General features: G+C 37.0%; 1 protein-coding gene across 1 annotated transcript in view; it reads right to left on the bottom strand.

The window, feature by feature from the left end:
* Positions 1 to 16,028, bottom strand: part of KIF25 (kinesin family member 25) — a 134,388-nt gene that overhangs the window by 87,069 nt on the left and 31,291 nt on the right. Inside the window, exons 2-3 of the mRNA XM_007484911.3 lie at positions 15,744 to 15,809; positions 1,934 to 2,056 (exon numbers count right to left, since the gene is read on the bottom strand). Coding sequence (XP_007484973.2) covers positions 1,934 to 2,056; positions 15,744 to 15,809 — 189 coding nt within the window. The remainder of the gene's footprint in view (positions 1 to 1,933; positions 2,057 to 15,743; positions 15,810 to 16,028) is intronic.

Below are 16,028 nucleotides of genomic sequence, written 5' to 3'. Positions count from 1 at the left end.
AGTATAAGCCCACTTAGGTCTTCCTCATCCTTAAAAAAAAACTCACTTTATCCTATCATCCCCTCAAACTATTTTCCTATAATTCTCTTTTATTTTGCTGTCAAGCTTCTAGAAAAAGTTGTCTACACTCATTGCCTCTATTTCTTCTCTCACTCACTTTTTAACCCTTTACAATCTGTTTTATTGGTCAACTGTAACTTCTGTCTCCAAAGTTACTAATGATCTCTAAATTACTAAATCTTTTGATCACCAAATTTCTTATTTACCAAATCAATGATCATACCAAAACCAAACAACTTTCTTAATTACCAGATCTCAAGGTCTTCTTTCATTCTTCATCCTTCTACATCTCTTCGCCTCATTTGAGAGTGTTGACACATCTTCCCATATTTTCTATCTCATTTTTATGCCCCTACTCTCTCTTGGTTCTCTCTACTTGTCTGAGAATTCATTCTTAATCTCCTAAAGGTTGATATATCCCAAAGCTCTGTCCTGGGACCTCTCTCTTTATTCTGTACTTTCTCTCTTAGTTACTTTATTAGCTTTCAATGACCCTCTATATACAGATGATATATATAGCCCCAGTCTCTTTTGTGAATTCCAGTCTCTCTTCTCAACTGCATATTAAATGTTTAAAAGGCACCTCAGACTTATGATGTCTGATATCTAACTTCTCTTGCCCTCTCCTTTCTAAGCCCTCCCCTTTTCCAAACTTCTCTGATTCTATTGAGGGTACCACCATTGTTCCAATTGCCCAGATTCCTAAATTCTATGTCACCATCAGTCACTCACTCCCACACATTCAATCAATTGCCAAGGCTTCTTACATCTGTCCTCTTCCCTCTATTCTCAAGGCTACTATGCTAGCTCATTGCATTACCCCTCATCTGAATTTTTGTACTAGTCTTCTCATTGGCTCCCCTGCCTCAAGCCTCCCCCTTTTCCACTTCATTTTCTACATAGCTGTTAAAATGATATTCCTGAAATATAGGAGGTCTAGTTATATTGCTCTCCTATTCAGAAAAATATCATAGTTCTCTGTTCCCTTGGTGATAAAATAAAAATCCTCTGTTTGGTGTTTAAAGACTTTGATAACCTGACTCTATTCTGCCTTTCCATGCTTCTTGTACATTTGTTCCCCTTTCAAAAACATCCTTTGTTCTAGACAGACCGATTTTACTGTTTCTTATACATGGTATGCCACCTACTATTGTCATGCCTTTGCATGGACCATCTCTATCCCTGGAATTCACTTACTCCTGCCTTCTGTCTTAAACAACAAACCCTACATGAGATCTTTCTTGATTTTGCAGATACACCAAGTATCCTCCCTTGCCAAGTTATTTGTTCACACTTAAATTTGTAAGTGTTTTCTCTCCTTAAACAAGGTAAATAAGCCTTTCTCTCTCTCTCTCTCTGTATATATATATGTGTGTGTGTGTGTGTGTGTGTGTGTTACATGTATATATGCTGTGTGTGTCATATATGTTTATATGTTGTGTGTATAACATGAATATGTGTATATATAGGACAGCTAGATGGCACAATGGATAGCATGCTGTGACTAGAGTCAGGAAGACCTAAGTTCAAATCCAGTCTCAGATACTAGCTGTGTAACCCTGATCAAGTCACTTAACCCTGTTTGTCTTGGTTTCTTCATCTGTAATCTGTAAAATTAGATGGAGAAGGAAATGGCAAGCCAAATAAGTATATTTGCCAAGAAAATTCTAAGTAGGGTCATGAAGAGTTGGAAATGACTGAAACAGCTGAACAACAACAACTCTCTCTCTCTCTCTCTCTCTCTCTCTCTCTCCAAATATATATACATACACATATATACTTACATACATATTTTTATTTGTTCATATACATTATTTACATATAAATTCTACTATCTAAACAGAATCTTTGGCTTGTGACTAATCTTCCTTACCTGTACTTCCTGACAGATCTGGATTAAGTTTAAGTATGTATTTCTTCTCAGGTCTTGTTGTTCATTATAAAGAGAACAAAGTTGTACAGCCTTACTATTGCTTCTCCCAATTATCTCATAGTACTTTTAAGAGAAAAGGAAAAAATATTTTAGCATTTTTAAAATTTATCACTTTAAAGAGAAGTAGGTTCAGGGTTCATTACAATACCTAAAGGTAATGATGGAACATAATCTACTGAAAAAACACAGTTAACATGTTTATAGGGCAGAGAAAGAAGAAAAATTATTATTCAATTTGTATTTTTGTTATTGATTTGTATTTTATTATCTATTTCACTTGTCAAAGGAAATATATCTCAAAACAGAGTTTATAAGAATGAGATGCACAATGGACTTTGAAGCTTTAGCAGATATCTGAATAACAAATCTCTTATCACTATTGGATTATGCTTCTATGACAAGCTTGTCTTTTTTTTCCCCAAACTCCTAACCTATTTCTTCTTTCTTTCCAGGTCTATAGTACAATGTACTCTGATGACAATATTATTTATTTTGAGTTTGTTCATCTTGACCTAAAATGTCTTTATCCCTACATATTTTTTTTTAATTCTTCAGGAGACTATACCTTTTATATTCATAATGCTACTTTATCTCTTCCTCTCCTCCATTACAAATCATATTTCTTTTCAGTAAAACACACCCTTTCAGAGCCATAGTCAAAGATGGGGAGGAGATGCAATGGAAAGAGGGCTAGACCTGGAGTAAGAAGACCATATTTCAAATATCGCATCAGATACCTACTAGCTATGTGATCTTGGGCCAATTATTTGATCTTTGTCTTCTACCTTAGTTTCTTCAGCTATAAAAAGGGGGTCATAATCAGGTTCCCATCCCAATGTTGTGAGAATAAAATGAGATAATATTTGTCAAGCATTTACCACAATTTCTGACATGTTACAAAAACAATAAATTATTAATCCCCCCAACCCCCACATTTTAACCATGAAATATATAAGCAAGTGCTAACATTGTGATATGTGTTCTTCATCCACTTTATTTTCCACTGTGGATGACTAGGATCTCTCGAGTGCTCACAAATCTCATTGAAAAGACCCTATAATGGTCCAGACTTTAAGATAATAGATTACAAGCTCATGAAAAAAATTTTTTAACCTAACATTCAATATCAATACAAATTAAACTACCTTACTGATTATATACATTTAAATTAGTTTCTACACCTATTTGGAATTCACTAGACTATATGACTTAATATACTGGATAAATTATGAATTCATTTTTATATAGAGGAAGCTAATGGACAATTGTGAGCAGTATTGCCTTAAAATTAGGTAAAACAATGGCAGAAATGTATATGAAATTATGTCAAGAATATGGGCTGCTTCAGGGCAGAGTCTACCTCACTTTTGAAAACCTAGAATGGAAATAATTGATGATTGATCTATTAAAACAAAATTCAGCCAACCCAGTCTTAAAATGTTTTGTTAAATAAGATACCAACCTCACATGATTTCAAAGGAACTCAGGAATGATGCATGAACAAATGCAGAGTGAAATGAGCAGAACTCTAATCAATACAATAACTAAATATGATTCCAGAAGAATGATAATGAAGAATCCTTACCCACCTCTTGACACAGAACTGATGAACTAAAGTCTAACATAAGTCATATATGTTAAGATACAACAGTGTAGAGATTTGTTTACTTTTTTATAAATCTCTCTATATAATATGTATTTGTTATACTCATTTTCCTTTAAAAAAAATAATTTCAAATAGGGCTAGAATGGGGGCAGAAGAGAACAGTTATGTAGTTGCTCCCAAAAGGAAGATAATTGAAGCATGATTTTTTAATGTACAAGAAGAGAGCAGAAGGAAGACCAGGAGGAGTAATATACAAGTAGGTCAACTTTGGAAGTTACATGTTGAATTTATTATATGTTGTTGGTTGTCTCTCGAACCGAGGATGACGATTGTCTTTGTGCGTTTTTGTGCACAAAGACACTTGTGCATGAAGATTTAAGTGGAAAAGCCGATGCACAGAGACAGTCCCACTCTCTCGGCGTTGGAAGCCTGGGTCCAGTGGCACGAAAAGTCGTTACACCTGGAGACTTCCACAGCTGCATTGGATGGCCGTGTTGTCTTTTGTGCTCCAACACGCCCTGAGCACTTCACAGTGCCTTGCTGCATCGCCATCTCAGCCGTTGAACCTTCTTTTTGGTTTCTTCCGCCTGTTCCGCCAAAGCAGTCTTCACATGCTGGGTGAGCAAAGCCCTAGTTCACCAGGGTTCGACAGCGACCCGATGGCTACCCTCACAAGGTTTAGCCGGCCTGTTGAAGCCGTTGCCCGGGGTGTGGCCGCTGCCGCTAGCAGCTACTAGGAGCTATATACTTAGCAGGAAAAGCATGTAATAGTAAAAGTTTGTAATAGATATTCATGTTTTCACTTAGAATCCTTTTTATTGTTGTTGTTTTACTTGGTGTCTACTACAATTTTAAAATTTGGTGTCATTTAGAATTTTTTAAAAATTAAATAATTGCAAAAACTTATCCCATACACGTTAAGCTCATATATGATTTCATGATAAGTATAATTAAAGACATAATTTCTTTCAATAATTTCAAGATTAAGTGAGGAATTGAACCAGATATAGGGCAGCTAGGTGAAGCAGAGGATACTGTTGGGCCTGGAGTCAGGAAATTGAACTGAATTCAAGTCTGGTCTCAGATACTTATTAGCTCTGTGACCCTGGGCAAGTCACTTATCTCTGTTTGCCTCAGTTTCCTTTTCTGTAAAATGAGCTGGCTACGGAAATGAGAAACCTCCCAGTATCTTTGCCAAGAAAATGTCAAACAGAATCACAAAGAGTGATGTACAACCGAAAAACACCTAAAAGAAAAAAACAAAATTGAACAAGATGTTTATTCTACTCAATAAAAGTAGTGCCTGGTGTTATAGAAGTTGTTCTAGGGAAAAAACTCATTCATAGAAAAGTTCAAAGGATACTCCCTTAAAGGCAAGCTATTGTACATGACTCTAAAAAGGAGGGGGAAAAGAAACCTTCCTTATTAGGAAAGGGTAGTGTAAAAAGGAAAATGGAGACATAATTTCAAATACTCTACAGTTGGAATTTCCTAGACAACACTGTATCTATAAAAGGAAATATGCTTACCATTTTAATTATTCCACTGAAGGTGGCCAGAAAACAAAATAGCTGCAGAAAAAAAAGTTTCCAAATTTCTACAGGACATCTGGACCTCCATGTATTGTTTCTCTCACAGAGAGTTATAGCAGTATTTGCTACACTTATAAGAAAAAAACATATTTTCCACTGTTGATAGCTGTACCATGTAAATGGCAGTCTCTTAATGAACAGCAGCCTGAATTTTGTTTATTCTGGCACAACAATCCACTGATGTGTTTCTTCTTTTCCTGGGTTCCCAGAACACAATTTCATTTGCTATTGAATTTACTTCACACATAATTTATATATAATACATGATGCATTGATATGACTCTTGCAAGTTTAATTAAGATGGGACGCCCACTAGACAGGAGGGCTTTATCCCAGATCCATATCTCTCTGATCACAGGTAAATCATCTGACTTGTTTCCTGCTGCCCCATCTGTCAAAAAGAATTAGGGATAATGCTTATCTCGCACAGATGCGATGAGAAGTGAAATAATACACGAAGCCCTTGTATCTATCTCCTTGGAAGGAACAGGTTTCAAAATTCAAGGCATCACTTTCATTATGTCAGAACAATAGCAAATAGGCAGGGCAATAATAGCACTTCTAGTGACAAGAATGAAATAAACCAGACAGTAATTTCATCTAATTCAATTCATTTACTTTGAAGGTCATCCTAAAACCCTAGATTTAATTTCAGTTGACACCTTGAAGATAGCTAAAGCAATCCAATATTTGAGAAATGAATGTCATTAAAAAGAGCAGGGAAGAAAATAAAGGGAGAATTCAAATACCTTTCCTACCATTACAACATATTCTTTGAATACCTATCTCAATAACGGTAGTGACAAATTAGATATTAGTAGATAGCAATTTACATATCTTTGAATAATTAGGGAGAAGAGAAGAGTTCTATGGTCTTACTATCATTGTGTAAGACTGTCATTTTTTTCCATCTTTAAAAAAAAAAGAGGATTGAATCTATTTTCTACTACTTTCCTTAAAACTCTTTCATTCTTTGTAGTCCCATCACTGTTGTTGTTCAGCTAATTCTCTCATGTTTGGCTCTCCATGAGCCCCGTTTTGAGGTTTTTCTCGATAAGAGACTGGAATTATTTTGCCATGAGTATTGCTTTCTGTGCATTCTAGCTATCACAGTCCCTTGTACGGGAAAGGAATTAGATGTGTTGAAATGAAAATCCTTTCCCTTTGGGGGTTTTTACCTTGATTAACAAGGTAAAACTCGGAAACTTAAAGGAATTTATTAAAATATGTCAAGGTAGCAACACACCGACCAGCTGATCAATGGAGATAAGCCCAGATTTCAGGGTCAGCTAGCTTTTTAAATAAAATTTTAGATAATTTTGGTAGGTTCTGATGAGCAAAAGAAGTGGCCCTATGCAGGTCAATTCCTCCCCTAAGTATGTGACACTTTTTACCAGTAGGGTTTTTTGTAGTTGACACTTCCCACACAGCTAAGACACATGACTTGCCTCCCCCAACATTGATTAACCAAAAGGGCCAAGGACAATGGGACAGAGTGCTTACTAAATTTAACCCCCCAAAGCATAGCAAATTTCCTTTATAACTACCAGAATGAATTTTTGCCCTATTTCAAAGAAAGGTTGCAGTTGTCTTAAGCAATGGGATGTGAAGGCACTACAAATATACTCACAGTAAAGGGGGTGATTAAGAAAGGTCACTAATTACTTCTTTGGCATACCTATTTATTCACAACTGGAAGGAATATTGAAAATTATGAAGGATCAGTTGAATGAAGAAAATGATAAAAGTTTTAGAATTAGAAGAGACTAGCATTTTCAACCAGTTAAATATAGTGACTATGATATTCTAGGTGCAAAAAATATATATGTATAATCATAGAATTCGCAGAATTTTAGTGGTGTGAGAATGCTAGAGGGCACCTTGTGAAACTTGTTTTGTTGTTTTTTGGTTGGTTTTCAGTCCTGCTTGGTTCTTCATGACCCCATTTTTGGTTTTCTTGGCCGAGATACTAGAGTGATTTGCCATTTCCTTCTCCAGATCATTTTACAGATGAGGAACTGAGGCAAACAGTGAAATGACTTATACAGGATCACACAGCTAGTAAGTGTCTGAGGTCAGATTTGAACTGGGAAGATGAGCCTTCCCAATTTTAGGTCCAGTACTCTATCTGATGTACCATGTATTAGCTGCCTAAATCCCATTTATTTCATAAAGAAATGGAAGCAATATATGATGCCCTCAAAGAATTTACAATCTTGCTAGGGAGACAGAACACAGGAGGAGAGGGTTAGTGCTGTGAAGAATCTTAGAGCTCATCCAGTACAACCCTTTCATTTTACAGATGAAGAAACTGAGGTCTACAGAGGTAGTTATATAGGTAGCTATAAAAAGGAGGCAATAGCACTGGGCTTGAAATCAGCATGATTTCAAATCCTGTTTCACATACTTATTAGCTGTGTGGCCCTGGGAAAGTCATTTAACCTCTCTCAGCTTCAATATCCTTATCTATAAAATCAGAATAATAATAGCACATAGTTCCCAAGTCAATGTGAGGTGAGATAAACTATGTGAAGCACTTTGCAAAACTTAAAGTTCTATATAAATGAGGAGATGATGATGATGTTGATGACAATGATGGTGAAGGTGATATGATTTGGCCAAGTCACATGGACATTAAATAGAGTCATGATTTAAATGTAGAACTTCTGATTCCATATCCAATAATCTTTCCAATACATGATGCTGTCTTCTATGAATAATTAGAGAATAAGTGTTCCACAGTATGGCAATGACTATGTAATGGAGCTTGCAGATGGAAATGGCAAACCATTCCAGTATCTTTGCTGAGAAAATCCTTGCTTTCTGTCTTAGAATACATAATAAATAGTGGTTTCAAGTCAGAAGAGCCATAAGGGCTAGGCAATTGGGGCCAAGTGACTTGCCCAGGATCACATACCTAGGAACTGTCTGAGGCCAGATTTGATCCAAGGACCTCCTGTCTCCAGTCCTGGTTCTCTATCCACTGAGCCACCCAGCTGCCCTAACATTTTGACTTTAGACCCAACAATCTTTCGAATGTATTAGGCTACCTCTACAGATATTGAAGCTAGGGAGGAACAAAATGAATAAATGCATGTGCAGAACACTATATTAAGCAGCTGGGGATACAAAAAGAAAAGTAAGATAGCCCCGATCCTCAAGAAGCTCACATTTTAATGAAAGACAACATATACAGAATGTTTCAACTTTAAATCAGATGGAAAAGTCCCGTGACTCTAAGACTACTGCAACAAATAAAAAATGTATAAATATTACTCTGTATTTTTATCATATTTAATTTTTCCCTCAATTACATGTTAAAACAATTTTTAATATTCTGAATTCCAAATTCTCTCCCCACCACCACCACCTCATCTCTCCCCTCCCAGAGAAAGTAAGCAATCTGGGATAGATTTTACATGTGTCATCACCTACATGTTTTTCTGACAACATTAACTTCCTGAATATCATAGAATAATAATGGCAAAAAAATATGCTGTTGATTAGAATGAGGAAAAGACTAATGGTAGTGAGATTCCCTTTTGTAGTAACACAGGAATGAGCCAAAGATGAAAAGGTATGTGGTATAAAGGACAGACTTGGAATAGTAATGAATGGTTCCACATCAAATTAGAAGAAATTCTCTAGTAGTGTGCTCTGAAGAATCATCTTTGGCTCTATACTGGTTTTCTCTCTCCAAACCCTTAAAATAAATTATATATATTTGGTCTCACACATCGCGCCCTCAGAAACTTCCCTATTCCTGTTCCCTATTCACTATCTTCCAAATCACCCAGACTTCCAATCTTGGTGTCATCTTCGACTTTATCTTCAACTCCTCATTCCCACTCCCCCCTGGATCCAGTCTATTCTCAAATCTTGTTATTTCTACCTTAATAGCATCTCTTATAATTGTCCCCTTCTCTGCATTCTTAAAAGCCACAACCCCACTTTAGTTCCTCATCATCTTTTGCCTGGACTACTACAATATCCTTCTAACTGATCTCCTCACGTTGGGTCTCTCTCCTCCAATCTGTCCTTCACTCAGCTGCCACTGTGATTAAAGTTGGGTCAGGCTATGTCACTCCCCCCCCCCCCCCATGCACCATTCCCCAATGAGTTCCAATTGCTCCAAATATTTCCAAGAAAAAATAGAAAGATCTTTGCCTGGCATTTAGAACCTCATAATCTTGCCCTTTCCTACCTTTCAAGTCTTCTTCCTTACCTCCTGCACATACTTTTCAAGTCGTCTATATTGGTCTGCTTGCAGTTCCTTGAACATGACATTGCACTCCGTGTCTACATGTTTTTGTACTGACTGTGCTCCTATTGGACATGAGCTGTTTCTTCATCTCTTCATAATTTCCTTCATTTCCTGTTCAACTTTGCTCATATCTTTCAGTGAAAAGCCTTTCCTGATCCTTGATCAGCTGATGACTTCCCCTCTGATATTATTTTCCATCTATACTCAATACAAATCTTGTATTTTCCATGTTATTTACATGTTATCTCTTCCCCATTATCATGTGCTCTCCTAGATGATTGGGATTATTATTTTTTTTTGCCTTAGTATATCTCCCCAATGACTGGCATTTTTGTTATTTAGTTGTTTTTCAGTCATGCCTGACTCTTTGTGACCCCTTTTGGAGGTTTCCTTAGCAGAGATGCCAAGGTGGCTTGCCCTTTCCTTCTCCAGCTCATTTTACAGATAAAGAAACTGAGATAAACTTGTCCAAGGTCACACAGCTAGTATCTGAGGTAGGACTGGAACTTTCTTTCAGACTTCAGGCCCAGCATTCTATCCATTGTGCCACCTAAATGCATATTGACTAACAGTTTTATCAGTGACAAGATAAAAGATGGGATGATATACTCATCACATCTGCAGAATACATGAAATTAGAAAAAAATAATCAGCATTAAATGATAAAATCAAGATCCAAACCAAGCTCAGCAGGCTAAAACTTTGGGCCAAATTTAAGAATATGAAATTTAACTGGGATTAAGGTAGTCTTATACTGAGTTAAAAATCAGCCTCACAAGTACATTATGGGGGTGGTGTGGCTCAATGGCAGTTTGCCTGAAAAAGATTTGGGGAGGGGGATTTCAAAGGTCTCGATTTCAATAATATGAGCCAACAAAGCAATGAAAAAAAAATCCAATACATTAGGAAATGTTTTATGAACAGGGGCTGTTACTATTGTTTGCTATGTTGGGAGAAAAAGAAAGGATCAAAATAAGATAGGATCCTTACTTGAGACAGACTGGATCATGACAACTGACAACAAAAGGAAGACAGAACTGCTCAATTCCTATTTTGAATCTATTTTCTCTGCAAAGTAGAATGACCCTTATAATGAAAATGACAACAAAAATGACATAGAGTAGATACCCAAAGAGCCTCTACCTGGCCTTGATGAATTCAAGTTGCCTGGCCCAGATGAACCACCTTTTCAGGGACTGAAAGAACAGACAGATCCGACTATTGAGGCAACATCTATGACATTCAAAAGATCATGTGGGAGAGATACCACAAAGAGAGGAGAAGGGCAAATATTTAAATATTCAAAATAGGGAAAAGAGCAGAGATTGCAAACTGTCGGTAGGTTTCTTTTTTGAGAGTTGGCACTTCAACTCCTAGAACAATTCTAGGAACTTCTATTCCTAGAAAAATTCTAGAATAAATCTTTAAAGAAATGGTTGGCACACATCCAGAAAGAGAAGTGGTGACTGCAAAGAGCCAGCATGGCTACAACAAGAATGCATCATGGCCAGCCTAATCTCGTTTTCTCTTTGGAAGAGGGTTAATCACCTAAGTGATGGGGGGGAGGGTGCTTGTGGATGGAGTTAGTAAAAAGTTTCTCATGTTCTTCTTGTGGACATAATAGAGAGACGAAGGCATTAGTGATATGATCAGATGAATTAAGAACTGCTTGCACGTTTGGACATAAAGACTAGTTGGAAAGTTTAAGTCTGTAGATTCCAGGGATCTGTGTTTAGCCTTGGGCTTAATTAATTTTTATTGGTGACTTGGAGAAAGGCACAGATGGTGTCTTATCAGATTTTCAGATGACACAATGCTGGGAGTCATAGTTAATATCCTGAATGATACTCAGGATCCAAAAAGTTCCCAATGGGATAGATTTAATGGGATGAAATTCAGTAAGGATAAAAGTATTGCATTACATTTGGATTTAAAAGATCAACCTAACAAGTATAAGATGGGGAAAGCATGGCTAGACTGCTGTTCTGAAATATACTGGGAAGGGTGGGTAATGGGTTGCAAACTCAATATGGGTCAGTAGTGGGTGGAGCAGCCAAGTAAGTTCATGCAATCTTGAGTATAACTTCCAAGAATAAGAAAGTGGCAGTCCCACTGTACTCTGTCTTCATCAAACTTTATCAAGAATACTATGTTCAGGGCAGCTGGGTGGCTCAGTGTTTAGAGTGCCAGACCTGGAGGCAGGTAGTCCTGGGTTCAAATTTGGTCTCAGACACTTCCTACTGTGTGACCCTGGGTAAATCACTTAACCCCCATTGCCTAGCCCTTACCACTCTTCTGCCTTGGAACCAATACTTAATATCAGTTCAAAGACAAGGTAATGATTAAAAAAAAAAAGAATACTATACATTCTAGGTATAATAGGTCAGAGATGATGATAAGATGGAGAGTGAATGAGGATGGTGAAGAGCCTTGAGTTCATGTTCAAGGAGCAACTGCATGAGGATGTTTAGCTTCAAGAAGATTTGGGGGAGACACAATAGTTGTCTTAAAATATTTGAAAGGCTGTCACACAAGGGCATTATTAAATATATTCTTTGGCCCTGGAGGGTAGAATCAGATGCCATAGGTGTAAGTTACAAAGAAATTAATTTAGGCTTGAAAAATTAGGAAAATCTTCCTAATGATTATTTACTATCCAAAAATAAAATGGGCTGCCTCCAGAGGTGATAGATCTTCAACTTTGGGAATATTCAAGCAGAAACTGGACAGTCACTCCTTTGAGTATATTACTAGAAGGCTTCCATTTATGTATGTGTTGGATTGGATGGCTATTAAGGCACCTCCTGACTCTAAAATTCTGTGATTCTGCAGTGTCCAAGACTAGAGAAATGATTCATGCTGGTTAGACTACATAGAATATCACGTTCATTTCCTGAATTGATATTTTTTTTTATTTTTTTTTTAAACCCTTACCTTCCGTCTTGGAGTCAATACTGTGTATTGGCTCCAAGGCAGAAGAGTGGTAAGGGCTAGGCAATGGGGGTCAAGTGACTTGCCCAGGGTCACACAGCTGGGAAGTGGCTGAGGTCAGATTTGAACCTAGGACCTCCCATCTCTAGGCCTGGCTCTCAATCCACTGAGCTACCCAGCTGCCCCCTCCTGAATTGATATTTTTAAGGAGCTTATTTTAAGAAAATAAGAAAATATGCAAATATCTCAATTCTGTCCCTTTCTTCCCTCGGACACTGACACTACTCTGGGGATGGCCCTTATTGTCGCATTCATGAACTGTTGCAACAACCACTGTGGATCTTCCTGAAACAAGATGTAGAAAGAATATATTGGAATAATGTATTTAAGAACATTTTTTAAACTGAGAGTGTCTGAGGGAAAACAATTAGGATGATGAAAGACCTTAAGATCATACCATTCTTAGGGTCAGTTGAAGGAACTGGAGATATTTGACTTGGAGAAGACCTAGAAGGGAGTAAAACCTGTCTTCAAGTGCCATCATCTCAAAGCCCTTTTAGACTGGTTCTAGTTGGTCTCATAGCAATCAGGGGAAGTTGCATTAAGATAGAGTTGGGCTTCATGTGAGGAAGAGCTGGAGGCAAGTGGTCCTGGGTTCAAATCTGACCTCAGACACTTCCTAGCTGTGTGCTCCTGGGCATATCACTTAACAAATGGGCTGCATTGGGATGCCATCCATTCTGCCTCATCTGAGATGGATCATTCGTCAGGTATTGTGTAAAGGGAATTTAGGTATGGATGGAAGAGAGCCTCTGAGATCAGTTGGTCAATAAACAATTGTGAAGAGCCTGTTGTATACCAGATACTGAGCTAAGCAATACCAATACCAAGTTTTGCTCACAGTCTAAGGGGGAGGACGCTATACATGCAAATAACAATGTGTAAATAAGATGTATTCCAGATATATTAGAATAAATGAAGAGAGAGAAGACACTAGAATCAAGGGGGATAGAAAAAGCTTCTTGAACAAAGTAAAATTTTAGCTGAGACTTGAAGAAAGCTCAGGATGCCAGAAGGTGGAGATGCAGAGGGAAAGAGTCCAGGAATGAGGGACAGCCAATGAAAATTCCCAGAGCTGAGAGATGGAGTGTTGTGTGTGAAGAACAGCAAGAAAGCCAGTGATTATGTGGGGAGGGGAGGGTGTAAAGTGCAAGAAGGCTGGAAAGGTAGAGAATGTGGGGCTGGATTAAAAAGGGCTTTGACAACCAGAGGATTGAATATTTGATCACACACGTGGCAGGGTATTTATTGAGTATGGGTGAGGGGATAACCTGTTTGGACTTGCACTTTGGGAAAATCATTTTGATGGCTAAATGGAGTATGAACAGGAGTGTGGAGAGACTTGAGGCAGGCAGATCCATCAGCAGGTTATTCCAATAGTCCAGGAGTAAGATGACAAGAGCCATACCCAGAGTTATCAGCAGTGTCCAAAGGGGGAAAAGGGAAGCTTTGAGATATTTTCATACTGCAAAGGTAAAATCAACAGGTCTTGGCAGCAATTTGGAAGTGAAAGTGAGAGACACCAAGGAGTTGAGGATGAGGTTCGAAGTCTGAGAATTCAGGACATCTGCCCTGTTCATTCTGTCTCCTCCAGTAAGTCTAGTGGCAGTGACACAAAGCAGATAATAGGGAGGGATGTTGAGAGAAGTGATGGGAAGCAGAGTCTGGAGTTTCAGACATAATTTGGCTTTGTTCTATTCTAACTGGACCCTTTATGAAAGTGTGATGAGTATTCTGAGGATGTGATGGAGATTTAAGTCTGAATCTGGAGTATGCAAACACTTTTTTAGTAACAGTAGAATAAATCTATTTCTTCTAATGTCTAGAATGATTCCTCTGTCTATGCTCTCTTCTAGGCTTTGAGCACAACATCTGTAAGGAAAGCTAGGAAATTAATTTTGTTTTTGTTTTATGTAAAAAGATGATACAGAATGATCCTGGAAGCCTTGAGGAAATTTATAAGATGAAACATTTGGTAATCTTTATGTTAATGTTCTATAAGAATGCCCTAAGATATCGGGTAGTCATTCAGAACATCACCTAATATTATCAGAAAATGGCTTAAGTTCTTTCAAGACTAGAAGCATAAATAGTTCAAAAACTAAACTTTGGTTTTTCCAGAACTTGGTATTTTAACTGGAAGAGATATAAAATGAGGGTTAAGGTTCCCCTCAAATTTCAGCCTATCAAAATATATGTTGAAAACTGGTTTAACAACAAATCAGTAATAGTAATAGCATTATTAAAATATTAAAAGTATGTGGTTAACTGGAAAGTTACATGAATTGATGCAAAGTGAAGTGAGCAGAACCAAGAGAAGAGTATATACAATTACAGCAATATTTTATGATGAACAACTGTGAAAGACAGCTATTCTTGGCAATACAGTGATCCAAGACAATCCCCAAAGACTCACAATAAAAAAAAAATGCCATCTGTCTCCAAAGAAAGAACTGATGGAATCTAAACATAGACCAAATTATACTGTATTTTACTTTCTCACTTTTTTTGTTCAAGTTCTCTTCCATAAAATCACTAATATGGAAAAATGTTTTACATTATTGCACATGTAAAATGTTTATCAGTTTGCTTGCCATCTCAAAGAGCAGGAAAGGTAGGAAAGAAAAGATGAGACTGGTTTAAAAAATTTTAATGTTAAAGATTGTTTTTACATGTAATTTAGGAAAAAAATAAAATTTTAAAAAATTTTAAAAAGCATATGGTTAAAAACATATGCCAAAATATTTATAGCAGGACTTTTAGAAATTTCAAAGAACTAGAGACCAAGTAGATAGCAATCTAGTGGAGAATGGCTAAAAAGATGGTGGTATGGATATGTTTTGGAATATCATTACACTTAGGAATGAATGAATGTGAAGAATACAGAGAGACATAATATGAAGTGAAATGTCAATAAAACAGTACATAAAATTACAACAATTTAAATGGAAGGGATAACAACAAAAATCTTAATTAATGTAGAAAATCTTAATGATCAAATTTGACTGCCAAAGAAGAGATAATAAGAAAGCATCCTTCTTCCTTTCTCTGCAGAGGGAGATGATCTTAGACATAAAACATTGCTTATAATGTTGGATGTGACTGATGTTTTTGTTAGATTTGCAGAATCTAACAAAAAAAAATTGTAGATTTGTTTTTCTCCTCTTTTTTATGCTTTGTTAGAAGTGTTGGCTCTCTAAGTGTGGGACATACTGAGAAACGAAGGTGATATGAATCCAAAGGATGATCATTTTATTTTTAATTTAAAAGCAGAGCACTGAAAAAAGTATATGTTACCTCAGCCAGTTTCAGATGAAGAACAGCATTTTCAGTTTCCAATTGGACTATTCTTTCTTCTTTGGCCTAAAACCAAGGACCCCAGAAAAGAAACATTACTAAGAGATCATTTACTTTGGTTGGTTGTTTTAAAATAACAGCAATTTCATTCAATGACACTTTATGCTGTTGTGCCAAACACAGTATGTATGGAAGGCTTCAGATAAATGCCTTCAGGTCAGACTATGGAGCTCAATCCCACCCATCAGGTCTGAATCTCTGGGCTCTTTGGATCACTTTAGGTAA

This window comes from Monodelphis domestica, chromosome 2 (genome assembly GCF_027887165.1).
Source record: "Monodelphis domestica isolate mMonDom1 chromosome 2, mMonDom1.pri, whole genome shotgun sequence".
Taxonomy (NCBI): Eukaryota; Metazoa; Chordata; class Mammalia; order Didelphimorphia; family Didelphidae; genus Monodelphis; species Monodelphis domestica.
The sequence above is the reverse complement of the archived record's forward strand: the minus strand, read 5'-3'. Positions and strand labels throughout refer to the sequence as shown.